The sequence below is a fragment of the Spodoptera frugiperda genome, chromosome 5 (genome assembly GCF_023101765.2).
Source record: "Spodoptera frugiperda isolate SF20-4 chromosome 5, AGI-APGP_CSIRO_Sfru_2.0, whole genome shotgun sequence".
Lineage (NCBI taxonomy): Eukaryota > Metazoa > Arthropoda > Insecta > Lepidoptera > Noctuidae > Spodoptera > Spodoptera frugiperda.
Genome location: NC_064216.1, coordinates 6,348,144 through 6,375,785, shown reverse-complemented (window position 1 = coordinate 6,375,785; position 27,642 = coordinate 6,348,144). Strand labels below are relative to the sequence as shown.

At 35.2% G+C, this 27,642-nt stretch overlaps 1 protein-coding gene across 4 annotated transcripts in view; it reads left to right on the top strand.

Annotated features, from left to right (window-relative positions):
• The window catches only part of LOC118271835 (cytochrome b5 reductase 4), a 92,014-nt gene extending 64,389 nt beyond the window's left edge, over window positions 1-27,625 (top strand). For all 4 annotated transcript variants that reach the window (XM_050693695.1, XM_035588072.2, XM_050693697.1 and 1 more), the window contains 8 exons: window positions 17,507-17,653; window positions 17,975-18,043; window positions 18,127-18,758; window positions 18,910-19,126; window positions 23,211-23,404; window positions 24,686-24,786; window positions 25,662-25,751; window positions 25,916-27,625. In XM_050693695.1, the coding sequence (XP_050549652.1) occupies window positions 17,507-17,653; window positions 17,975-18,043; window positions 18,127-18,758; window positions 18,910-19,126; window positions 23,211-23,404; window positions 24,686-24,786; window positions 25,662-25,751; window positions 25,916-26,141 (1,676 nt within the window). In that variant the 3' untranslated portion in view covers window positions 26,142-27,625. The remainder of the gene's footprint in view (window positions 1-17,506; window positions 17,654-17,974; window positions 18,044-18,126; window positions 18,759-18,909; window positions 19,127-23,210; window positions 23,405-24,685; window positions 24,787-25,661; window positions 25,752-25,915) is intronic.
• Window positions 27,626-27,642: the final 17 nt, after the last annotated feature.

The window sequence follows — 27,642 nt, the reverse complement described above, 5'->3', positions numbered from 1 at the left end:
TTCCGAGTTTTATAAAGAGTGCGGAAATGAAAAGCTCCTCAAAGTTATATTTCATTTCGATACCCGTACGATGGAGATCGTTAGCTTATAGTTCCGAAGTCGTAATGAAGTTTGGGAACCGAACGAAATATATCGTAAAATACAGCAACATTTTCCCTGGTAAGTATATTTTTCTCTCGTATTACCTTTTAGCCGCCCGAGGGGTAAGTTTGCTAAAAATGTACGTAAATGTATCTTATGGGAGCTTGATAAAAGTTTCAACGTTCTTAATAGTATTTCCACAGTCCATTAAATCTGGACGCAACTATGTATGTACGATTGTACGTGCATTTATTTCAAAATTGCAAAGCTTTTAATTTTCCAGCGAAATTAATCTACAGCGGAAACTTGGCGGTTTCTATTTTTATCCCACTCTTCATTTTCCGCAAATTCGCCAATTTCTCATTTCAAATTGCGAAATCATTTTCGTTGATAAACGATCTGCTTCAACTGTGATTCTGATACATTAAAATTTTACTTTCGTGATTGCTTGTAACACAACGTTAATGATATATTTATAGAATAACAATCTACTTGAAATATGCCCGAAAATAGCCAAAACATGTAACAATAACGTCAATTTTCTCGAAAATTATTACATGAAAGAATTATTACTATAGTAAATACACCAAATTTTCCTCTGTTATATTATTAACTAGCGACCCGCCCCAGCTTCGCATGGGAGCAATGGTGATATATTATAAGTACACAATATAAACCTTCCTCTTGAATCACTTTATCTATTAAAAAAAACCGCATCAAAATCCGTTGCGTGGTTTTAAAGATTTAAGCATACAAAGGGACAGAGAAAGCGACTTTGTTTTATACTATGTAGTGATACTACGCTACTATGGGGCACATATCCATAAATAACTCGAATGTTATCTTAACCACTTATATGTCCACCAGAAAATAGTGTTTTTCTTCATATAGACATCCTTTTCACGTTAAAAGCTTTCCCTTTTATTAGCTACACATTAGCCCTACAAACAACCACGTTAGGCGCCTTCCTAAGAATTTGACGCTCTCTTGCTCCTTTCACTGATCAAATGCTGTTTTATGGACGGAAAGGGAAATATAATTACGACGGTCGGTACATAAAAGACAAGATGTTCTTCCTATTATGGCACTTTAACTCGATTTTAATATGATTTTTATTGAAAAGAAACTTTTCTTGTTTCTTGCAAACAATTACCAAGAAATTGTCGACTTTTTTCGATGTTTTCAAATATCTTTTAGTTCACCTATAATGTACCTACTTAAGTAATATGCTTTTGCCCAAAACCTATCTTTTGCCAAAGAATATTATGTTATTAAAGATGAAAAGGTTCGATTAAGTGTGTGCTTGTTTTTCTATGTTTCATCAAAGACCTGTGTTTGTAGGCATAACCTACATTATGAGTATCCTAGACTCTCGGCGTTATTGTCGTGATGTATGTACATACTAGACACATAGTAACTATACACAATCTAGCTCTGTGTGCGTAATATGTATTGTTTAAAATTTTACAGTAGGTGGAACACGCACAAGCGCGGTTTACGCTTCGGCAAAGCTTCACGCTTAAATTGCGTCATTAACACAATGCGTGCCTCGTATTAGTATAATCACGATCATTTTACATTTCCAACCACATTTGGCAATGGCAGACGAAATTCCGTCACAATATTCCTGTTGCAATTTTACAATAAATTGAACATCTGCCTCGGATCATTTTCCGTTTTCGTTTTTTCTGAGTGAAAAAGTAAATTGGAAATCCGCATTCGTTACCTGCGACCGAGAGGTGAAAGTCACGAGTACATTTTCTGCTTCGAGTTATTTACTCGCGCAAAAACCTCGCCGCCGGTGTTTTATTCAAAAACTTTTCACTGCATTTCTGTACGTCCACTCGTCCAGTGCAACTTTTGCAGTCTATTGCGCTATTTCTTCAACGTCGTTGCTTTCAACGTTTCTTTTAAATTGCAATGGAAACGATCTTTAAAAAAATACTTTTGTTTGCTGTTGGTACGGCGAGCTCTTAAGAGGTCTTGGGAAATAGGTTAGTAAATAGTGTAGGGATAGCAGATTCTCTGATAGCTTTGCGGGCTTCAAACGATTAGGGTCTGTCCCCTTTGGAGAGACAGTGTAGTTTCGATTGGCTATTATAAGTAAACTACTATTGGAAGCCTAATAACCGAAGCGGACGGTGTAGTTTTGGCACTATAAACAGAATTTTGGAGCGAAAATGTGGTACGTAGGCTTGTAAACGATATTGCAAACACTCTCGTTGTTGTGTAATATAATATTTATGTATATTGTTACGTAGATATATATTGTATTGTATAGATAGTTAAAAGTTTGAACAGAATAAACGAAGCGTACAATTTTCAGAGCAATCAAGTAAAAAGAAAAGCTTTTATTATAAAATGTAAAGGAAATTTAAAGATTTTTTAAAAGAATACATAAACTATACTTACAGTACAAAAGAAAATACATCTTAAGTATTTGCAATAGAGTCATAATTCCTTTTTCACATAGGTTCTATCGCCTTTTATCTTATCGCGCCTCGTTGACTTGAATTTACATAGACTTTAATTTCCCTACCAAGTTATGTTGTTCTTGTCTTAAGTAACATTTATACTATCTAATATAGAGATAAAGACGTGTTCGTTTGTCTGTCTTCGTTGTTTACATGCTATACATAGATAAAATACGTGAGTAGAAATTTTGCTTAAATGCCTTGTCGGATATAGGCACGAGCGAATCTACTGGAAACTTAGTAAGTTCAGAGTAAATCCACTAAAAATCACCGTTTACTCACGTAAGTTGTAGGCTGTGCGACGTTCGCCGCGTATCCACAGGGTGAAGAGTCCCTCTGTGACTCGAAACTAGTAGAGCATTTTTGTCCATTAATTTACGTTAGTAAACCGTGATTTTTAGTTAATCTGAGAAATGTTGACATTTTCAATAATTATTATGCCATTTATGTAGATATTAACTGTCTTTCTAATTATTTCATCACCCTACATATTCCATGTCCCATACAGCAAAGCGTATCATAAAATTTAAAACATGGTTGCAAACCACAGCTTTCAGTAGCAGCACTAATTTGGATAGTTCGAAACTGTGATGGGTTTCCTACCAAAATTAGCGGTTGCAAACTTTTTCGTTTGACGAACTTTAAATGTGAATACTCTCGTCTCTTTTTTCGTATTTATTTAATTTAGTAGTTTACATTTACATGCATCATAATTATAATTTATGTGCCTCCATTATTATATTCTTTTTTTATAAAAACATTGCCTCACACTAGTATTTTCTCCTGTGTCGTGAATGCGTTTACAATCACAATTGATACCCAGACCCGAAACAACAATTTGTAGATCACACAAATAGTTACTATCGAACCCGCGTAGCACCGTTATACGGCAGTCGGTTGCCTAACCACCGCACCAAACGTTATCTATTACACTGCTTTCTAATGTAATTGATACTTATTACTATATCTGCCCGAGAAAACAAACAAACATCGCAATTATCATGAAACCGACATCATTAGTTTTAATGCAGACTTTTTCATGTTTCATATTTCAAACAAGCAATTAAGATACCTACGAGTCTATCTACCTTACAATAACAAGTTATTAAACGAGGGATCTAAGAAAATAAGTGGTGCGGTCGACGTAAATACCTAAGTAAATAATTTAAATGAAGTCTTGTCGTCGCCCGGAAAATTAACATGGCCACCCCACTAAAGATTAAGTAATCAAAGAACATTTTCCAACGTCAAAATAACTTTCATAAAGAATTTTATTCTATCACGTTATCACAATTCGGTCGGAATGCTGTTCAAGGATTTAATTTACATAAATAAATAATAATCTTTATGAAAAATAGAACGGGACTTAGTTAATATTCATGGAAAACAACAAAACAACACGACGGACGCCATTTGTATAAAACATTTCTTCTCTTGCGTTTTTTTTTGGTAAAATATTTGTCTGTAATTGCTGTTCTGGTTATATTGTCATGAAATATTTATGGTCCACTAGTCTATCTTTTTATAGAAGGCCTAAATATAGTGCTTTGAAGTTCAAAAGTTGTTTTGTATTTAAATGAAACATTTGCTGGAACTACACAACACAAAAGACTTTGGGAACTATTTTGCATATGAATGGGTACGTTTTCACGTATAACAGTACTAGTAATTGACTTCTGTCACTGAGGCTACCACTCAAATTGCCTACCCTGGCTATTCCGTTTGGGGAATTTCATTAACGGCACTAGTTCCAATATTTGACTGGAATATTACAATGTGACTCTGACAATTACTAACTTTGTCTAACGTTGGGATTACCATCGTAATTTACTGGCAACTCCTTTCTGTCATACGTTATATATTATCAGGAATATTACTTCCATATGAGTTAGTTAGTTCTTGTTAATGTAAACTAATAGATATGTTGCAGTGAACAGCGACCCAAACTAAAAGCATTAAAACCCAGTCATAGGCGAGCAGAAAAAAGAATGCTGCTGGCAAAATCATTTTTACTTTTACTCTGAAAAATGTATGAATAAGTTCTTTAAACAAGGAATCTTTTCTTTATAGTTGCCTCAAGAGACACTGTCTTGATTTTAAAATCAAGTTTGGTACGTAGTTGTTAGAAAGTTAATTACGGAAGGCCACGGGATTTTCGTTTGTTTAGTAGTAAAGATCATGAAACATTACTAAAATACTATTTTTATGCGAACTTTATCTTTGCCTTTGAGAACCGCCTTTGAGACAATGATATTAAGTAGATATGCCTATGGTAATAATGAACCTATGCAGCAGAGGTGCAACATAAAAACACACACGACATGCAATATAGCGCTCTATTCTATTCTATATATGGATGGATTCTATTCTATATAATGGACCTATTGTCAAACACAATTTGGAAGGACAGAAATCTAATAACAGTGGCCAATGCACTGGGGAGTAGACCCAAACACGTTTTGCTTGACAATGACACTTCTGACATCTACAACGTCTACATCAAAAGATAACAAGAAGATAATTAAACAAATAGCTTCAAAGACGAATTCTAATTAATCATTATTCTCGTTGATATGTTGAAATCGAGTAACGTATGTAACCTTCATGTCTATATGCCTACTTCAAACGCGAGATCGCTACTTAACTCGAATTTCAAACATCAAATTAAACTTTACGCTTCATCCATGAAAATTGTGACAACATATCCATACTTCTCACTAATATTATAAATGGAAAAGTGTGTTTGTTTGTTTGTCCTTTCTTCACATCACAAAAGAGAGAGTTTATGACATGATTTTTTGTGTGTAGTTACTTGGAGGGCTTTTTTGAGGGTGAATTTTTATAATTTTTTGTAACGCTCAATAGCCTACCCTGACTGTGATCTATCCGTGGACGACATTAAAGCTATTAAGTGTTTGCCTAAGCTGAAAGCCTCTAGTCTCTACAAATATTTTTTTCTTTTTGTTAAGTAGTCTATCTGTGTGTAATGCTGTATAGTTGATTTTTTCGATGGTTTAACCTATTTTAGGTTGTTTTTTTTTGTGATTATTATATTATCGGTTTACTCACGTAACTGTTTGACGAGGAACTCGACTAGTTTCAAGCCATGCTAGAGGCTAATATTCATTTGTTTTTATACCTCACTTTCCTAAAGTTTCATATATCGTGTGGGTGAAGTCAAAGCCGCAATTTATGTATCGGATGTATATCAATTAATATTACCAGCACTTAGTCGTTGGCAGTATGCGTGAAACTGCGGTTTGTGAAGGCTGTTGTATAAACATGTTCTAGGCACTGTGATGAATTAATTAAGTCAATATTGATTTAAGTGAACCCTTTGTACTGCCTTCTGCCTAATAATAGGACAGCCCTATATAGGTATAGGATTTTGACATGTGCTCGTTTAATTGTTCTCTACAACGCAAACATAATTAACAGAGTGAAACCTTCTTTCTCTTTACCTTTTTGGTTTAGATATCTTAACTAAATGTCAGTATATTACGTAAGCCTTAAGTCCTGCCTTTGTCCTGTGTCACCAATTAATACAAGAAAGTACACTACCTTCATAGGACTTAGTATTTATTACGGAAATGTTATAAAACTAGACGATCTAGGTTTTACAACTTAAGTATTGCGTTGTAAAATCTAGGATCATAAAACGGGACTCTAAATAGGTCTCTGTTCTACGATTTTATGGGCCCTTATTCTGTAAAGTTATACTGTTTCAGTATCACTTCAATGATTCGAATTTATTAAGTACAATTTTTATGTCACTTTTTATTTTTATCCTGCAATATTTTTCAAATTTCAAAATGTTCAACTCGTCAATAAATTAATAACATCGATATCGGAACAAAAACAAAACATAAAGAAAACAAACTAATTTGAGAAACTGTTTTCCGTTCGAAATTCAAACTGTGTCAGCTTGAGCTCCCAGTTCGCCGGCCAGTTGCCCCGTCCAATCAATCTCGATATTTAAAATTCATTTATTTTTTATTCCGACGGCAATGGAACGAAATCTCTGAAGCCCCAATTGGCTCTACGTAAAGTCCCGAGGAATTTTATTTGTTTAATCTGTCCGAGACCATTTTTTTTTTTGTTGGCTTTGCCAATTGAGCTGTTTTTATTAGTGCTATTTTAAATCCAATTAGTTCGCATTTAGAATTCTATTACAAATTAATAAGATACAGTAATATTGTAAGGAAGCCGTGTGAAATGGAGTCGGGTAGCAAAAGTTCGCTGGGTTTACACACGAAGTTTAGTTTGAAACTGGATTTTACGGTGCTAATGGAGAACAGTGCACATATTGGCATAATAGCATGTCAACCACTAACTATTATATTAAGCTTTTCACACAGTTCTACCGTAGTACTGAAATAAGTAAGTCATTAGTTTTATGGTTCTGTATTTAGCGTTAATTATCGTGGTCGGGTAGGCGTTACTTACGGGAAGTTGGGTAATTATACTCTTGTACGTACTGTAGGCGACAAAGTAGGCTGGTACTAAAACATATTTAATGCTGGCATATTAATATTTTATTTGGTTTTACTCGAAAATGTGGGGAGAAGTAGGCGTAACCATTAATTACCTACTGTAATAGGGCTCAGTAAATTAATATGTAGACTATAAAACTTTTTTTAATTAGGTACGTTCCATTACCAATACATTACAATGCAAAGATATTGTAAAACTTTTTTATGAATCACAAAAAAGTCTTTGGTAAAAAAAATATTATTTAGATTTCAATATTCGAATTTTCATTTTAAATGTTAAATACTAATAGAGAACATTGCCCTCTGTGGATTTACATTTTCGGTCGCCTCATTAGAGTTATGAATTAAAAGGCTCTCCTCATTTGATAATTACAGACATTAGGTCTGTACTGAATTCACGAAAATTGTTGGTCTTTCCAATTTAATTTTCAGACAGAAGCTTCAATTATTTATTTTACTAAAGATACGAAATTAAATCAAATTTTCGCCAAGCCTGAATAATCTATTATATAAAAATAAGTCGGGTTTTCCTTCCTGACGCTATAACTCCAGAACGCACGAACCGATTTCCACGGTTTTGCATTCGTTGAAAAGGTCTCGGGCTCCGTGAGGTTTATAGCAAAGAAAAATCGTGAAAAATTCAAGAGAAAAGCAAGAAAACGGGGAAACCATCGGTGGCGAAACGGAGTTCGCCAGGTTTGCTAGTCTTCTATACATATAATAAATCATCAAAAAGGTGATATACTCTTAACAAAACGACGTTTTTTTGTTCTTGAAAATCACACGAACGAAGTCGCGGGCACAGCTAGTATATACTATAATATACTATAATAAATATTATAAAGCTGAAGAGTTTGTTTGTTTGATTGTTTGTTTGTTTGTTTGAACGCGCTAATCTCCGGAACTACTGGTCCGAATTGAATAATTATTTTTGTGTTGGATAGTGCATTTATCGAGGAAGGCTATAGGCTATAAAACATCACGCTATGACCAATAGGAGCCGAGCAGAGCGGGTGAAACCGCGCGGAAGTAGCTAGTATAGATATAAAGATATGCAGCGTCACGCCTTTTATCCCCGAAGAGGTAGGCAGAGATAGATATAAAGATTCAAACATAAAATCCAATGTATTCTAATGAATATAAGTTGCATTTTTACCTGTTTCTCATTGAATAACTGACGTTAATCTGGCCAATCACCCTTCAGCCTTCCATTTGGTCATCATTGAACAGGGATATTTTCAATATTTACTGACCAGATTTTCACGAAAAGCTTTATTTATATGGCGTTCCGAAAACTGTCAATAACACAACAATTACAAGGGTCTTTATAATCACTGGAACTACATACAATGCTGACTTAAATACAGCTCAAAAATATCATATAACATTAGTTTAATATTTTTGTATACGTATTGCTATTAATGTTCATAGCATTTAAATCTTCTCTCTCTATAGAGTTTCTTGCTTGTTCTTCTTCATTCGAAGCTACACTTTGGAACGAGCACCTAGCTTCACTGACGGACAGACTATTATTTATTTCTTTATTTGTTGACATTTCAAAAGTACCTATTTATGTTTTAATTGGAATAAATGAATTGACTTTGAACTTTGACTTTGACTTCTCTCAGTTCTTACCTTGAATACATAATAACATACATTACTATTAAACCCGCCGAACTCCGTTTCGCCACCAATTCTCCGTATTCCTGCTTATCTCTTGAACTTTTTCCTGGATTTTCTTTGCTATAAACCTCACGGAGCCTGGGACCTTTCCAACGAATGCAAAATCGTGGAAATCTGTTCTCTGGAGTTATAGCGTCAGGAAGGAAAACCTGACTTATTTTTATATTATAAATAGCCAAATATCTTTTCTTGTTTAAATTTTAGGTCCTCACAATTAAACAGTAGTTAGGTAGAAGTGGTAAGTAACACAGCGATGTCATTAAACCATTTTATTTTGTCATTAGCATTATTACAACTGTTATATAACGCCAATCTTATTATTCTGTCGGTACAACAAAACATTTATACAGCAACCCTTGCAGGGAAATTAGGAATGATAATCGCTATCTCAAATTTCATGACCGTCGCCGTAACACTTGGAAACACAGCCTAGTGTACTTGGAATTGGAGTTACTCTGGTCTTGTAGAGTTATAGACCAATTCTAGCTTTGTTTGCCAAAAGTTAACTATGTATGTGTGTTTGTATGTATGTATTTATGTTGTAAGTTGACTCCCTCGAGTGTAATAACTGCGTACATGAATGACGGTTGGGATACAGAACTACATAGTTCTGTGTATTCCAACTTGACTGTTTATTATAGTTGTCTTGGTTGGTCTGTTTGTTAGTATCTACGTATCTATATTATGTTTATAATAGCTATCGTGTAACATACTTAATTAACAAAATTCACGGATTCTCACGTACTTTAATGGAGAAAAACTCTACTAGTTTCGAGTTACAGAGAGACTCTTAATCATGAGTAGCGTAGACGCGTCTAATGCCGCCGCGCCGCGTACTGTACTTGTTAGTCTACGGATACGTAGACTAACTAAAAATCACGGTTTACAAAATAAAACACAAACAAAATAAAAGATAACTATCTAACTAGATAAGTTAGATAGTTATCCTTTATTTTGTTTATATGACACTGTTAACATATTTGTGTCAAGGCGAACTTTAGGCACATGAAACAAATACAAAGGGTAGGAATTATCTGCCACTTGCCCGTCAACATTTAGTACTCTTATGTAAATTCATCTGATGTTGTATATAATTTACTAACTAAGTAGACAGTAAATGTTTTCATGCTAAAATTATGTCACTTTCGAGGATAAGAGGGTAGATAAATTTAATATAAGTATATCAGTTTACATTTCAGTAAATTTAAGCATTGTTCAACGATTTAAGGCTTTTTACGAAGAATATTTGTATTTTGGCAGTTGTTAATCATTATTTAAAACCTGGGTAGGTTGATAGGTTCTGTACCCCTAGTACAAGTTTGCTTTACGTTGAACGAAAACGAAACGAGAAGGCGTTCGGCGCTCTGATTGGCCAGTGCGAATGAACCAACCAATCAGAGCACCGAACGTGGTTTCGTAGGAACAAACTCGTACTAAGCTCTATGAAAGGGTAATCAGCCCACAAGATACAGATGCGTGATCTCGAAACATATGCGTGATCTTTCTACTTTTTTTTTTTAACTTTCTACTTTAAATGTGGGGTTATGGACAAACCTTTGCTTGGGAGAAAAGAAGCAAACTTTGTGCAGCAATACCTTCCGACTGATAAGTCATTCTCTTGCTATTGTGTCCTCGACATATTATTTTCTAGTCTATTCCAAAGGATGCTTACCCATTAAACACCTCTCTCATGATACACGTTTAGTACATAAGTGGTCAATAGTTTGAGCACTCTAAAGATTCTACAGGAAAGTAGAAACTAAAAGCATATAGCGGCTTGTTCTTGTTAGTAGCGATGCATTGTTCCTGGTGAGAGGGACTATTACCAGCACTTGATGTTAAAGATATGGCAGCAAAGTTAGTTAAAGGGTGACGCTACTGCAGGTCTGTCGTGTCCCAACACGAACGTTATACCAAGAATGTGTAAACAGCCACAATTTTTATACTTTACAGTCAGACACAGCACTAATGCTTATAAACTTTGACAATGGTCTCATAATTACTTCCATAAATTGCCTTATAAAAGTTGTCTTGTCGGAAACCTCTACATTTCTTCACCAATTTTAAGAATATAACCTCAATCTCGATTAAAGTTGAATGTATCCATTGTACGATACTGAAAAAGGGCCCCCATTGATCACGGAAATTAACGACCACAGGGAATATTGCCCCAATCACACTTGACAGACGTATTGGGGATTGAAGTAAGTCGTTAATACATACCCATGTCAATGTTAATACCCTGACAGATCTTATTTTGTTTGTAATAAAAGCTATTTTTGTATAGCAAGTTTTATATATTTTGGACGACGCAAAGAACACCAGCTGTTGACTGTGCAAAGTCCATCTACTTGAGTAAAGTTCTGAGTAATAGTCGCGTTTTGTGAATAACGTCTGTATCCAAAGGTCGTTGGCTTTAAACTAATCTAATAAAATGATAGAACAAAGGTTCACATACTATACATAGACTAGATATGTGGAGAAAATCCTTTGAAAGATCTTCAAGGATTACTAAAATTGGTTCATGAAATAAAGAAACAATATGTATGGAGTTTCTTGCTCTTTCTTCTCTATTCAAAGCTACACTTTGGAATAAGCACCTAGCTTCACTGACAGAGAGACTGACGGACAATTCAATTTGATGTTTCAAATTGAGGATTAATTGCAATGAATGCTTTGACTTTGAATAGTTGACATAAACACGAATGCTAATCGCACATAATACATAATAGTGATCGAATCGATATTCAGTTACATAATTGACAGATTGCTTTGTAAATAACGTGACTAATTGCTATCATAGTTTCAGAGTACACAGCGCTGTTTGATCTAAACTGTGTCTACACATCGAAATCGGATTACATAGCTACTTAAGGCAATTTCCACGTCTAATACTACTAAATTCCGCAACATAATACTAAGCTTAAGTACTTAAAATTTAATGTAAAATAACGTTGTAAATTCACAACCCATTATTAGTGAAGGAAAATTAGAAGCTTAAGGCGCACGAAAGTTATTTGATTGGCGTCGTGATCGTGAAGAAAAAGGGAAGGTTCCAACTTTGAGGGTCCGCAACTTTTGCAAGCTTTGATTTATTGATCTGTCTCCCGGCGGAATTTGCGCTGTTTCCCTTTAAATGTTAGTTGGCACTATTTGTTTGTGTTAGATCGGTAGGCTTGAGCTGTTGTCAACAAACTTGTTTGTACACGCCGATGATATACGGGCAGGTCATTCATGTTGCGTATACTGCCTATGTACAGGCTTGTGTGTACTCGTAATTAATTCAGCCGCTATCACTACATACATAGTATAAAACAAAGTCGCTTTCTCTGTCCTACAAACTATGCAAAGGATTTTGATGCGGTCATTTTTAATAGATAGAGTGATTCAAGAGGAAGTTTTTTATGTATAATACATGCATAATATATCACCATTGCACCCATGCGAAGTTGGGGCGGGTCGCTAGTACATCATACAATATCAACTTTAACTGTAATCTTACTGAGCTCGTGTCAACGGAAAATCAACTCTATTTACGTAATGAAAACGTCCTTGAGACAATCGGTAACTTCGTAAAAAACAATTGAATACTCTCTGATAAAGTTACTTGCTTTCGCAAAGATGTGTTCGTCGATACCTGCCTACACCTACACGCTACCTTTGGTCGGAAAGTTAATTCGTTTGTGCCTACCTTTGAATTTAATCAAGATTTATTTCTAGTCTACGTGAGTTTATTTAATTTGATGAGAGGGAAAGTCTTTGTTCCAGTCTTCCAATCCAAGTTTCAAACACCTTGAAGAGAATGTAATTAGGTAGCTAATTACCAATGTTACAGTACTTTAATCTGGTTTACAACTGATACCAATTAAGTTTTCTCATAGTATTTTTTTTTTTTTTTTTGAAGGGGGAAAATCATTCAATGACTTCTCTCGCCTTAGGTGAGGCGAGAGGGAGTGTCAGACTCTTACTGACTAAAAACCACCCCGTTCCTACTCCTGCTTTTCGAACCAGAGCTCCGGTAAACCCGCTAGATAGTCCGCAACTCCGGTTTCTCATAGTATGAGGTATTCCTCGAAGCGCAACTGTTTTGAAGCGCACCTCTCCAAGCGCACCTATTTTATTCCTCGAAGCGCACCCGTTAGTTGCGCTTCAAGGAACTATTAAAAATATTAATTTTTATTTCCTCGAAGCGCACCTATGTTTTATTTTCGACTAGAGAGGGGATGCTAACTGAAACTATCGATAATAAGATATCGATAATCTGATACACGTAGCGCTATCTATGAGCAAATAAGGTTAAACCTTTGAAAATAGTTTCTTGTCGATGTATGACATCGCAAAATGAAATGTTCCGCATGAAACCGCCAATCAACGACTTTTATTAGTTATTTTATACAATATTCAAGAACTCTGTACTCGTCGACCATAGATTGTTATTTTTTACCCGACTGCGCCAGAAGGCGGGTTATGTTTTTCGAGAGTATGTATGTATGTATGTATGTATGTATAATTGTTTGGCACGCTCTGCAGCCTAAACGCCTTGATGGATTTTGGCTTGAGAGGTGTCGTTAGATTTGTATTTACTGTGAGAGTGACACTAGATATATCAAAATAATAAAAAAACAAAATGGCGGATTTTTGGCGCCAAATTCGAATATTGCTCACTCTCTAGCCTGGACGACTTGATGGATTTCAGCTCGATAGGGGTCGTTTGATTCGTATTTACTGTGAAAGTGACACTAGATATACCAAAATATAATAAATAATAAAACTAAAAGAAAATAAAATAAAAAAGGTAATTTAAACGAAAAACACAACCCTCCTTCTGGCGCAGTCGGGTAAAAACTAAAAAACCCGACTGCCTTTCTTTATAATATGAAAATGAAAAAAAAACCCTAAAACAAGAATACAAAAAAAAAAAAACATCTGTTGGACATTTCCCAAACAAACGTTGAACTCCAAGACTTTTATTTCGTTTAAATCCTGGTATTTCGCGTGACAAATTAATTTCCTGGTCAAGTAAATTGTTCAATTTTCTTTTATAAAACTCGGGAAGAGGGTCCAAGGTAGACATGGATTCTTCATGAATATCATCCACCAGTTCCCGCACAAAATGGCTACGGCTTGTCTGTCTGTCTATTTGTCTGTGTGTGTATGTGTGTGCGTGCGCGCATATGTGTATGTACACTGCTCCCGCGCCACGCGCATCTATTGTCACAAATTAAAAAGTGTACGTATTATACTAATACTTTCGGTTGAGGTCTTTGTCTACTCATTACGATCATTATTAAAAAAAATAACAATCTATGGTCGACGAGTACAGAGTTCTTTAATAAAAGTCGTTGATTGGCGGTTTCATGCGGAACATTTCATTTTGCGATGTCATACATCGACAAGAAACTATTTTCAAAGGTTTAACTTTATTTGCTCATAGATAGCGCTACGTGTATCAGATTATCGATATCTTATTATCGATAGTTTCAGTTAGCATCCCCTCTCTAGTTGAAAATAAAACATAGGTGCGCTTCGAGGAAATAAAAATTAATATTTTTAATAGTTCCTTGAAGCGCAACTAACGGGTGCGCTTCGAGGAATAAAATAGGTGCGCTTGGAGAGGTGCACTTCAAAACAGTTGCGCTTCGAGGAATACCTCCATAGTATAAGTTACTTGTTTAATACTAATGTTCTTACTTTATTCAACAATTCCTTTACTGTATATTGTCCCTTTACTCTGCTCTCTGCAGTCTGCAATGGAACAAAAACAAGCTTGTATTTAATTATTCAGTTTCCACTACTCTAAAAGATTACTGCTGCATGCATCCTTTGTACCACAATGATATGTATCTCGTCTACTGGTTACAGAGCTTCTCTAACATAAATAAATTAGAAGTTGCAATGCTGTTAGAATTTACTTTATTTGTGACTAGCTACTTCTACGCGGTTTCACCCGCTCTGCTCGGCTCCTATTGATTGTGTAGCGTGATGTATTATAGCATATAACCTTCCTCGATAAATAAATTATACTACACAAAAATAATATCCCCAAAAATTGTTGACCAATTATTCAATTTGGACCAATAGTTCCGGAGATTAGCACGTTTAAACAAACAACTTCAGCTTTATATATGACGTATTCTGGCGACCAGCATTTTATCCATTACCCAAAATGCTCGCAGATTGTTTACTTGATTCAAATCTTGACTGAAATCCTTATAAGTAGTTCTAGATTTATGTATTTGTTTAGTGTTTCGAAAAAGTATACAATTTTGCAAAGACAAGACTTTCTTTCAAGTTACGTAATTTTTTTTGGTTTACTTACAACAAATCGGAAATCTCTTAAAGCTATAAAGGCCCTACTAAATACTGTGCAATACAGGGTTAATTAGAGTTTAGCCATCGAGACAACTACTGTTTTATTATTTCCTTTTTTCGGATATTTTTCATAACACCACCATATTTTCTTAGTTTTTCCACTCTCCTACTTATGTCAACACTACGCAGTAGCTATATTTTTTCTGTAAAAGACCCATAAGCCAATGTAAGTCCCTTGAAACGGATCTCAGTACTGCATGAAAGGAATTTATGCGGTGACGGTACCCTGAATCTGGGGTAAATGTTATTTTTTATTTATACACAAGTGAAGCTAGAATAGTATATCATATTTTTTTCTTCGTAGAATATTGAAATATATTGTTAATTGAGTGGCAGTAAGAGGTTTAGAACTCGATCCCCGGGATCTGGAAAAGAATATGTTTCGGTTTTACAAAAATTCTCGTTGTATCACCATTTTGTATTTACATCTCTGTCTGGTGTCTACCCCTTCGAAGATTGGAAGGCGTTGTTATATGAGCTCTAATTAATCTGTAAATAATTAAAACAGCCGTGTGCTTGAGTTTCTATTGAACTTAATACCACCTAAAATTAATATATTTTTCGAAATTAATTTAAAATTGTCTACTCACGCTGTGATTAATTATGTAGTGCCTAAAGTACCTACTTACTTAATTTATTAACATTATACCTACTTTAAGTAACTACTTAGATACTAAGTAATATTTAAGTGATATTCAAATTCAATTATTAATTTTAAGTCTTAAGCATTTGACATAGGTACCGGTAAACTATGGCAACTTTACCAGACCCTTGGCAACTTTACCATACTATAGGTATTCGGTATAAACTCATTTATCTAAAAATCTACCCACTAGAATTCTGTTTTGTAATAGTAGTATTTTTTAGACTTTAAAAGGAAATATTTACTATATTTTGCGTAGACGTAAGACTGCTATTATGCCAGTAATGGCCGTTACAGTGTAGTGCGTGAAAATGTGCTAAAAGTTAGTAGTTCCTAAATTGTGCTCACAGAGCCTAAATTATTTGTCACAGGTGAGTGAAATTTTGATCTTGTATGTATAATATAGTTGGGATTACTGTTGTAATGTCAGCAATTGCTTTTTCTTTAATTTATTGATAAATAATCGCTTCCGTAATGTTGACACAGGTTAGGTAAAGTTGCCACGGCCTGCTTTGTGGCAACTTTACCTACAGTTAGGGTTGGCAATAAATGTTTTTTTCCTTGTTTGTGTGTATGTAACCATTTTCGAATACCTAAATTTCCCAGCATAATAGTGAATATCCTGGATGATAAGTTATAATGTATTTAATAATACCTTTTGTTTTAGAGCCAAAATGGCTCACATGAAACAAAACCGCAGAAAACTCGGAGCTAGACAATATAAAAAGTATACGAAAGTAATGTTAAAATTAGCTATGGTGATAGTGAAGTCAAAAAATTAAAAAGTCAAAAGATTAAACATTATTTTGTAGCCTTTTTTTACAATTTTAAACATAAATACTTAAAATTTTAGAACTTAATTTAGTTTAAAAGGGAACAATATTTTTCTCAGATATTTATGCTTTTTTTTACTTTAGGTTTAAGGTTTATAATTTTTTTTAAATATACATGTCATAAAAAAAATTCTCATTTTTTGACAACCCCGAGCGTAACAAATTATTTGTATGTAAATTACGATGAAACCCGTGGCAACTATACCTACTGTCTGTGTAGCCGTTATCTTTATAGATTTCCTCATATTGTTTGCATTATAATACGAAGAGGTCCTAGATGAAGCCCTCTGTACCTCAACAACTCTTTAATATGCAATACACGATGAATACGGCGCGTAGGTAAAGTTGCCAAAAATTTGGTATCTTTACCCATGTTGTTTTTTCTTTACTACGGCTAAAGTAAGCGTTTGTATATAATGACGATTACAGTAAAGTGAGCCAGATAGACTACAATTCTAAATATATAGTTTTGGTTTCTATGCGTCTTATGGTTAAAATAATATTTCGATTTTTGTTCCAAAATATGGTAAAGTTGCCATGTTTTACGGTACTTGAAATGTTTTAAATTCTGTCTAGATTTTTAATAAGTATGCCTATTTAGGACAATTTAATGTCGAAACGATTTTGAATTCTATTTAAGATAAAATTAATTAATATTAAATACGTTTTTGATTAATCAAAATTAAATTAATTTTTTTAATCCTTCGCCACTTTTTCTCTTAAAAATTTAAAATTTTAAAGTACGACAGAATTCAAAATCGCCTGACATAAAACGTTCCCCGGACTACATTACTAAGATGCCAAGTACCTGTCTTATTTATAAAGTTGTAAATTATAAGCTATGTCCATTGTCCATAATTAAAATAGCAACTAAATTACAAAGATGGAACCAAAATTAGAATCTGTATCATAATATTCTTGTTGCAGGCAATCCCCGCAACAAATGCGCTCTCCAGCCTGGCCACAGTTTGATGGATTGGATCCGACTCGGCAACTCCGGGAAGGATCTAACAGGCGTCGGCGGCAGAATACGACCCGTGACACCCGCTGAACTCTCCACACACAATACAACAAGTTAGTAAACTTCACTAATTTACTACTTTCTAACAACTAACTTAAAACGCTTCGCTCGTAAAATACAAATAAACCACAAGCCCTCACACCCACACAAAACTCAACGTAATACGGGAAAAGGTTCTATTATTTATTCACAATTTAAGTAAACTCAAAGATTAGCATCTAAAAAGGATACAGAGACCTCGTATTCCCAATGGAGTGTAGGGATACAGAATATTTCCAAAGAAGATTACCCTCTAATGCGATACAATATGCAAATAAAAGTCAACGCTCCAATAAAATGTTTCATAAGTTCTTTACACGAGCTGAATGTTGCAGACGATGCCTGGCTGGCGATACGCGGCCGCGTCTACAACATAACGCATTACCTACCGTACCACCCTGGAGGTAAGAATATACCGCTGCTACGTAATAATATATGAACCCTGTTCGAAGAAAACGTCTTATATTCTGTTTATATCTCATCTCAGGACCCGAGGAACTAATGCGCGGTGCCGGCATGGACGCCACGCAACTGTTCGACAAAGTACACCCCTGGGTCAACTACGACTCTCTCCTCGCAAAATGTCTCGTAGGCCCGCTTAGATTCGATCTCCCCGATGCAGAAGAACTCTTTGACACTTCAAACCCGTCGCCTAAATCCGACCGTCTCAGAGAACCGTCGAAAGCACAAGAACTAGTTAGAAAATCCATGGAGAACTTAGCCAATTGCATAACACCGGTTAGAAAGAAAATTACTAAAGGTGACGATAATTCTAAAGGGAGTCCACCTAGCAAGATTATGCAGAGCTTAGTACAGTCCGCTGATTTACCCATGTCGATAAGTCGCAGAGCAGCCTCGAGTCCTGTGAAAAAAGCGGACAAGAGTCCAGATTCACCTGTACCTCTCCGCCATGATTGGATTCAAACATCAACAAAACTAACGATATCCGTGTACACAGGACACCTGGCTAACCCGGGTGGCTGTGCCCGGATTACTGAAGGCTTTTTGTTGATTGAAGTTGCGACCAACGGCTGGTTGAGGACGCTTAAAATAAAGCCCGAAGGTAAATTAAAGGAACCTCTACAGCTGCGTGTGTTCGCTGAGAGCGGTAAAATAGAGGTGAGCTACAAACCTATAACTTATTATTTTTTGTGTAGGTATGTAACAGATTCTTAGATACATATTTCATGAGAAAGAAATTGTATCCGCTATCGTGTAGGTGTTCTGTTCCTAAAAATAACATGACTGTTAATGGTGTCTATTTTTGTAGATCACCGCACTCAAAGCGGAGCCGAGTGTTTGGAAGGGTTGTGGGGAGGTGACGCTGGGGGCGGCTAGCCGCGTCTCCTCGCCGCGGACCGTCGAGTGCCGGGTCATGGAGGTGAGCAGGGTGTCGCACGACACCTCGCTGCTGTCCGTGTGCCCCAGAGCTGGGCCAGTCGTCGTGCCATTAGGACATCATGTACGAGTGCATAGAAGAGTTGAAGGTGAGACTAAAATCTCCTTTAAATTAAAATTACATTGGCAGAATGTTTACCCAGATTTTACCAAGTCCTTTAAAATCCCCAGCTATTCCATTTACTCTAAAAATACGAGCTTTTACTCTCCAACTAGTTAGATATTTACAAGCGACACAACTGTGTCTCCGGAGAGAAAAAATCGTATTACGCTCGATAGACGATTAACGAAATGAGGTTTTCGTGCTTATGCTTAAAATCCTGGAGAGCTCATCTCTCAAGTAGAGCGTATCACTTCGTTACGACTACGTGGAATTATGAACGTGGCTCAACGTAATATCCATTACATAATTTGGAATTCAGGTAAAATTCGCGTAACACGTTGATGACATATTAATTTCGAGGGAAATGTAAGGATATTTATAAACCTGTTTATTGAAATATGCTCCCTATTGTAACGTGTGACAGGCAGGCGGCTGTCTCGTGTGTCAGGGCAGGAGATGTTTTATGTATTCATAATATTCATGTTATTCAAATAAGTTCCTTTCATTTCATCCCTCATAGTGGGAGCACATGTCGTCTTGATATTTTTAACGAGAAGCGAGTCTTCGGTATAAAATATTAAGTTACTGTGTGCTTTTAATATTATTCGGTAACTATGTGGAAAAGGTGAACGAATATTTTTGTTTGTATAAAAATACGTAATTATGGACATCTGGGGAGGAGGGAGGCCTTTATTCAGCAGTGGACGTCTCTCGGCTGATGATGATGATGATGATGATGTACATCTGATACAATACGTGTCTGTTTTCAAATACGACTATTTTTAAACCTTTATTTAGTACTTAACTTCACTAATATCTCGTTGACTCTTCGATTAATGACTTTGATTAGAAACACAACTTAGGTAAATAATAGTTTATTTAGGTAACAAAACAATACAAAGCCTAAAATCACCTTCAAAGTTTACCAATTAGTTTCTTATTCTTTGATCCAATACACTAAATAAATAAATGATAAATGATATTTATTTCTGTAAATAGATTATAAAATAACACTTTTACACGTCAATATTTCAAATAGCTAGATGAGGCCGGCATTTCCTATCCGACTACTCTGAGAAGAAATGCCGAAACAAACTCAGAGGTCATAGTCTCTTTTAAAGTCCAGACAAAATCAATTAGAGATGTCGGAGAACCGTGCAAGTTTATTCTGTAGTGGTCTTTTGAGGAAAGAACCACAGCAGTTTGAGCGGACCTGTTCAGATGGCAGCACGCATGTGTCAGTTTACAATTAGCTCAGCTGACGGCTGTTGCTGAATGATCCGACGAACAATACCAACCAAAAGAACATTTGGGTAGGCCACACAAATGCTCACACTGTCAGAATATAATTAACTAAAAGTGAAATGACTAGGCAAACTCTCGCACGGTCCTCAAACTAACAATTTTAAAAATAATATGTAAAAAAATAAATATCGAATGATATTAATGTATATCATGTCAAATTGTATAAAAATGTAACTTGTGTTACAAACATGTCAACATGACCTGTGTGGACATTATAGCGGCTCACTCCCAAGCCTGACTATCATCTAAGTAGTCTTTAATTTTATAAAAAGCTTTACTATACAGTTTTTCTTTAATAACATTTTTAAATTTATTCAGGCTCAAACTTTGAATATCGCTGGGAATTTTATTGTAAAAGCGTATGCATTTACATCTGAACGAACCACTTATTTTCTTAAGTCTAGTAGTGGGAACAATATATTTGTTTTTACTTCTAGTGTTTATATTATGTATATCACAATACTTTTTGAATAAATTAATGTTTTTGTGAGCATACACTACATTTTCATAAATGTATTGAGAAGGAACAGTCAATATATTGTTGACTAGTAGTTGAGAACATTGAAACATGATCTGAAACAGAGAAAGCAATCGTCTTTCTAGTATATTTTCTCTTGGCAACACCGACACGTTACGTTACAGTCTCAGAATTCAATGGTAGCACTTATATTGGCTTTGTTCTCTTTGATACCAATTGCTTTATTTGATACTGTAGTTGTTACACAAATATACCTTTTGAATAGCAAAGAGAACAGACTATTTATAGTCGCTTTGATTTATAATATCGAAGTTTTGTTAGAAACAGACCTGTATCAGAAATCCATAACTCTACATAACATACTCAATATCATGCGTTTTAAATCTCGAAGGATTATAAAGTACGACATTAGGTCAGTATAATAGGAGGTGAATCTATTATGATACACAACACACCATTCTAGAAGAATCTGCAATTTTATCTGCAATTTAAGTGTGGGAGAGCCATGCTTCGGCACGAATGGGCCGGCTCGACCGGAGTAATAACACGGCCTCACAGAAAACCGACGTGAAACAACGCTTTGTGTTTCATTGTGTGAGTGAGGTTACCGGAGGCCCAATTCCCCCTTCCCAATCTTCCCCAACCCCATTCCCGAACAACAACCCTTAAATTGGTGACTCCCAAAAAGCCGGTAACGCACTTGTAAAGCCTCTGGTGTTTCAAGTGTCCATGGGTGGCGGCGATTGCTTACCATCAGGTAATACGTCTGCTCGATTACCGGCATGTCTCATAAAAAATAATTAAGCAAATCTGAATAATCCTCAATACGCCTGAATCGAAAACTGAATCAGATCCTCAGGCTACTCGTCCAATTTTTGGTCGTTTTTCTTCAAAAATTTTGCCTGCTACATAATTTTTCCTATTTCCCTAACCCAATAATAAATTCCAATCTTCATCCAACTACCGAAAATTTCGCATTCTAAAATCTTACACAAGAAAATGTATTCAAAGTCCTTATTTGATTTTATAGAGGACCCTAAACATGGAAAATAGATTGAAAAACGTTACGTAGTCTATCCCTATATAGAATCGTTTTAATGAAGCGTAGTACGTACTTATACCTTCATTAGTGCTATCTGCAACGGAACTTTATTAGTGAGGGAAGGTTCAAGTGCTTACTGCCTATCCACTTACATAAACACAATAGAATATGGAGTACGGAGGTCGGTATAGGAATAGGAAAATGGAAGTGCTGTTCCAGAAAAGTGTTCGTAACTGTGTATTGTGTGGAACGGCACGTAACGTATAAATTTACGTAACGTATGCAGGTAACGTTTTGTTTGGAGTGTCCGATAGGTCTGCAAATTAAATGTCACATCCCTATTTTCCAGTTAAATTTGATGTTTAAATAATAGAGAGCAAGCCTACTACAATTAACTGGACACAATATTTTTATAATCGTGAGACATATTAAATTAAAAATCACGGTTTACTCACGTGGATGGCTCTACTGCACACGCTGCTCATGATGAAGATAGTCCCTCTGTGACTCGAAACTAGTAAAGCTTTTCTCTAATATATGTGTGTAAACCGTAAGTTTTAGTTAAACTGGACACAATTCGAGATTTTGTCAAGACACTAAATTTTTTTTTAATACTTGGAAGTTAAATAATTCCTACTATGAACTACTCGAACAACGAGACAAACATAGAAGCACTTCGAAAATTTAAGAATGATTCCTGTTTTTACCTACCTTGTTAGATGTTTTTTATTTTTGCACCCCTTTCGAGAGTTGAACCGTCACGTGTTGGGGCCCCGTGACGTTCTATTGCCACCCTACTGTTATGATACTAGTAGTAGGGGCCTAAAATACCTCATTTTATTCATGGGACTGTACTTTTAAAACTTTGTTGCCAACTGATCTTTGTGTGCCCAACACGAAAGTGGGAACACCCAATTCCGTTTGTCTGTTTGAAAATCTGTTCGTAAAAACTGATGTGATACACCATTTTCATTTAAAATAACATAGCTCCTCACGAAATACTATTACCTACTCCTAATTTTCATGTTGGCTAAATTATGTACGATTTCACTGATATCATTGGCATTCTTATTTACTACCGGAATAGGAGCAATAAACTCATCTATTTAATCATTTCACATTTTCTAAGGCTGTTGAGTAACTAATATAACTTCTCATATCTAAGTGATGATACAGTATCTGTAAACTTTTTTAATTATTTAATCTCGCTTTTGTCCTTGAAAATATTTTTTGTCTTGTTACTAGGCTCAGAATGCGTGCGTTCATACACGCCCGTTGGCGAGGGCTGGGGACCGCCTGATGGCACTGAAATCTTCTCAGCACTCCGACTGGCGGTGAAGCGTTACGACAGTGGCGTCCTCTCGCCGCACCTCACGGCACTCAAAGTTGGAGACCTCATTACCCTCTCTGGACCTTACGGCAACTTTCAACTGCAGAAGGTAGTTTTAATTAACTATTTATTTTTACTTTCAGGCTTGGGACAGTCCGACAGTTACTTATTTAATTTTTTATCAGAATTCTACGTAAAAACCTCGTGAGTTCGTGACTTTTCATCGCTCATTTCTTGTGCTCGGGGAAAAAATTCAAGAAGTTTCATTTAATTAGCGCCTTTTGAAAAGAAGTTTTGTCATTATGAACTTTTTGCTATACGCTGTAGATAAATTTTTCTTTGCACTTTATGACGTAGTATCATTTCAGCTGCCCTATTTAAACTATGTTGCCTACATACGTTAGTTCCAATACCTCATACCTATATTAGTGGTTGGAACGGAATAGTTCAGAAGGTTAGAGATCGATCCTCTTGACCTTTTCAAACTCTTTATCATACCCCTCGGTTTGTAGAACAAAGCGCTCGTAAATAACTTTAATGGCGTCCCAAAATCATAAAAAAACCAACTTGATCATCTTTTCTTTGTATGTCCTAATAAATCAAGGTTGTAAGAACATTTGTTAGATCAGCAATGATTGTAATTTTGTCGTCCATTTTCCTTTTTCAATTTCAATGTTCAGAAAGACAACAGTAACTGCCGCACTCAGAGACATTTAATGATTACTTAAACTATTCCTTAGTAACGATTTTGTATTGAAAACATTTGCTAAGTAACCATTAAATGACTCTGAGTATGGCGGTCAGTCATAATTGTATGAAGTAAATCCTCTCAATATTTATGTACCTATTCCATCCATTATTAAATGTAACTTGTATCATGTTAAGTTGTAATTCTTTGTATATTTTCTTATTGTTTTCACCCAGATTTTATTTCCATTTATATTTTAGTGCCAAAATTGTTACATGCTACTTTTAAACGAATTATAAAAAAATACGTAGTGCTAAATAATATAAACCAAGTTTTATTATAACTTTCGTGAGTCATACTAAATTAATTATTATGTTATCGGCTTACTCACGTAGGTAACTATTTGACGAGGAACTCGACTAGTTTCAAGCCATGCTAATAGCAGCAGCAATGCTGCATGTAGCAGCGCGACAATCGCCGCGTCGTGTGTCGCGGAATGCTGCTCATACATAGATATGAGCCTCTAGCATGGCTTGAAACTAGTCGAGTTCCTCGTCAAACAGTTACGTGAATAAGCCGATAACATAATAATTAATAAACCAAGTTGATCATATTTTCTTTGTATGTCCAAATAAATCAAGGTTGTAGGATCATTTGTTAGATGAGCAATGAGTGCAATTTATCGTCCATTTTCTTTTTCAGTTGAAGACAGTAAAGAGCCTGTATTTGATAGCGGCCGGTACTGGGATCACGCCTATGCTCGGCCTTATAAAGTTTATGATGTCAAGGTCTAATCCTAGATGGTGAGTGTGTTAAGTTTATAGTTTACGAAGGGTGTGCAGAGATGCGCAAGTACAAAATCACCAGTTTCATCATAGGTAACTTTCTTGTTATAGGAAGTGAGATAGTTCTCGACTTCGTGCGTATTATATTACCTATTCTAAAAAACTGAGTACAACCCAGTACCTATGTCTACGTACTAAAAACTGCCTGGGAATTAAACCTAAAAATTTGCTCGGTAGTCATAAATGCGATTCACTCGATTGGTTTAGTGTTCTATTAGTTTAGGACAAAAATAAAAGCTCTTTCTTCTATCCACATAATCAAAAGAAAGTAATAAATTCCAACACAAAGCACGTATGCGTGACTACAGCAATTATGGCCCGATTAACCGATAGATAAACATTTTCACATAATTTTCAAATAACAAAATATTACACGAACACCTTGCACCTAACACGAACGTCGGAAGTCTGCCGTCGGGCCCAGGCGAGGTCGGCCCATCAATCATAGGCACTTTGTTGCTACGTCATCGTCATGTAATCGATATTAAAGTACCAGACACAAATTAACTGGGAAGGTATTTCAAATGAAGAATGGATGAATGCTTGAAAGTGAGAAGTGGGCTTGTGCTTACTTACAATACAATACACCTTTACACTTTTCGCCCTTCCACTTTTCTTATAAGGAGTTAGAGATTATTTTTTGACACTGGCGACACTGTAGAGAACTTTGTACTTAAAAATAAATAATATATTTTGTGACCTCGGTCAACTCTAGCTAAACCCAGTATTAGTATTTTCCCTTAGGCTTGGGACTATTTGGCCGACTAGTCACAGGGCTCTGGTTTTATCTTTCTCTAACATATAATTTGACCACGTTTAATTTTACATTACAGTGAACGGACACACCTAATATTTTTCAATAAAACTGAAGCAGACATCCTATTCCGAGAAAACTTCGAAGAAATGGCCAAAGAGGATGACAGGTAAAATATTCCTTTTATGCATTTATCCCTATTTACGATTTGCGGATTACCAGTTTACCTATACTTACTTTAGCACTACAATAATATATTGTCCAGTTTACCTATGCTTACTTTAGCACTACAATAATATATTGTAAACTAACAATTACTTACCTCTTTTCCAGGCTGAAGATCACGCATGTTCTATCAGATGCCAGTTCGTCGTGGTCTGGTCACAAAGGACGCATCAGGAACGAGCTGCTTACAGAAATAGTGGGAGACGTAAAATGTGACGACAAATGTTCCCACTACGCGTGCTTGTGTGGTCCAACTGAGTTCACATACGCTGGCCTCGATTTATTGAAGAAACATGGCTTCAAAGACGACTGTATTCACGCTTTTATGGGATGAGTGCCATAATATTATTGCGCTAAATTTATTTGTCAGTGATAAACAAGAGGATTAAATTCTTCCTTCTTGGAAAGGCTTTGCGCAAAAACATGTATTTATTAGCGCAATAGATGCGCATACTTGCGCAAACTAAGTGTCTGCTTAACACCGCCAACCGTGCAGTTTAGTGCAAACAATAACATTTTTCCACATAATTATGCCAAAAATAGATTACACATCTTCGGTATTTTATACAAGCACTTAAAATAGTAACTAGATGAAAGTACAACCAAAGTATTTAATAAGATTTTTTTATTCCTAAAAGATTGTAACTGCCCAATAAAAGAGCAATTGTATATAGTTTATAAACTGTATATGGTAGTTTTAAAAACGGAACGTCTAATTTTTTTTAATAATATTTAGTAAAGAGTGAGATCTATTAATACTGTAGCTGTAACTAAATAAACTACATCGTAGAAACTGTTTGACAAGTTTCGGCCAAATTCTCGCACTTACGATAACTTTCAAGAACAAATTAAATGTGTATTAGTTTTAAAACCAAAGTGTGATAACTTAGCTTTTTTAGGTACGTCGGACATTATTTTAGTAATTTGTGATTAGAATATTTGTGATTGAGTAGATTAGCTCAATGTACAGAAAGACAACAGTAAGTCATAATTGTATGAAGTAAAATCCTGTCGATATTTATGTACCTATTCCATCCATTATTAAATGTAACTTGTATCATGTTAAGTTGTAATTCTTTGTATACTTTCTTATTGTTTCCACCCAGTTTTTATTTCCATTTATATTTTAGTGCCAAAATTGTTACATGCTACTTTTAAACGAATTATAAAAAAATACGTAGTGCTAAATAATATAAACCAATTTCTTATAAATATATTTCAACAAATATAATGTACTTAAAATGTGCAAATGTGAATAATTTTGAGAGTTTAAGCAGTCTGTAATACTTAGTAAGAGAAAGTATTTTTTTTAAACCTCTAATGTAATCAGACTTAGGTATTTTACTAGTTTTTCTATTCTTACTTTATATTTAAAGATTCTGATATGAGATGTCCTTATATAGTTTTATTTGGACCTATGTACATGTAGTTCTGCAGGTCAGACATTGAATTCCAGTATTTCACGAGCATTATTCAAATTCAAAATGTACATAACAATATTTCGGGTATCATGGTAAAATAATGACAACATATCAAGTACTTACATTTTTGTAAAAGGACACCAAAATTTTGTATTTGTTTTTAACAAATTAGATTTGTCAAATTGTCATTAATCAAACGGGTAACCATTAATGTTTGCATTGAAACAGTAGTGTAATCAAACCATGTATAGAACCTAGGTGTGTGTTATATAAATAACAAATTTTAATAATTCTATTGTATAATTTTGTAGTATACCTACCTAAATATGTATCTTTCATTTATGCTTTTACTTATAAAAGTGAAATTGGTGAATGTTTATAAAGTGCCTACATTCCATACGGTATTTTGTTTTT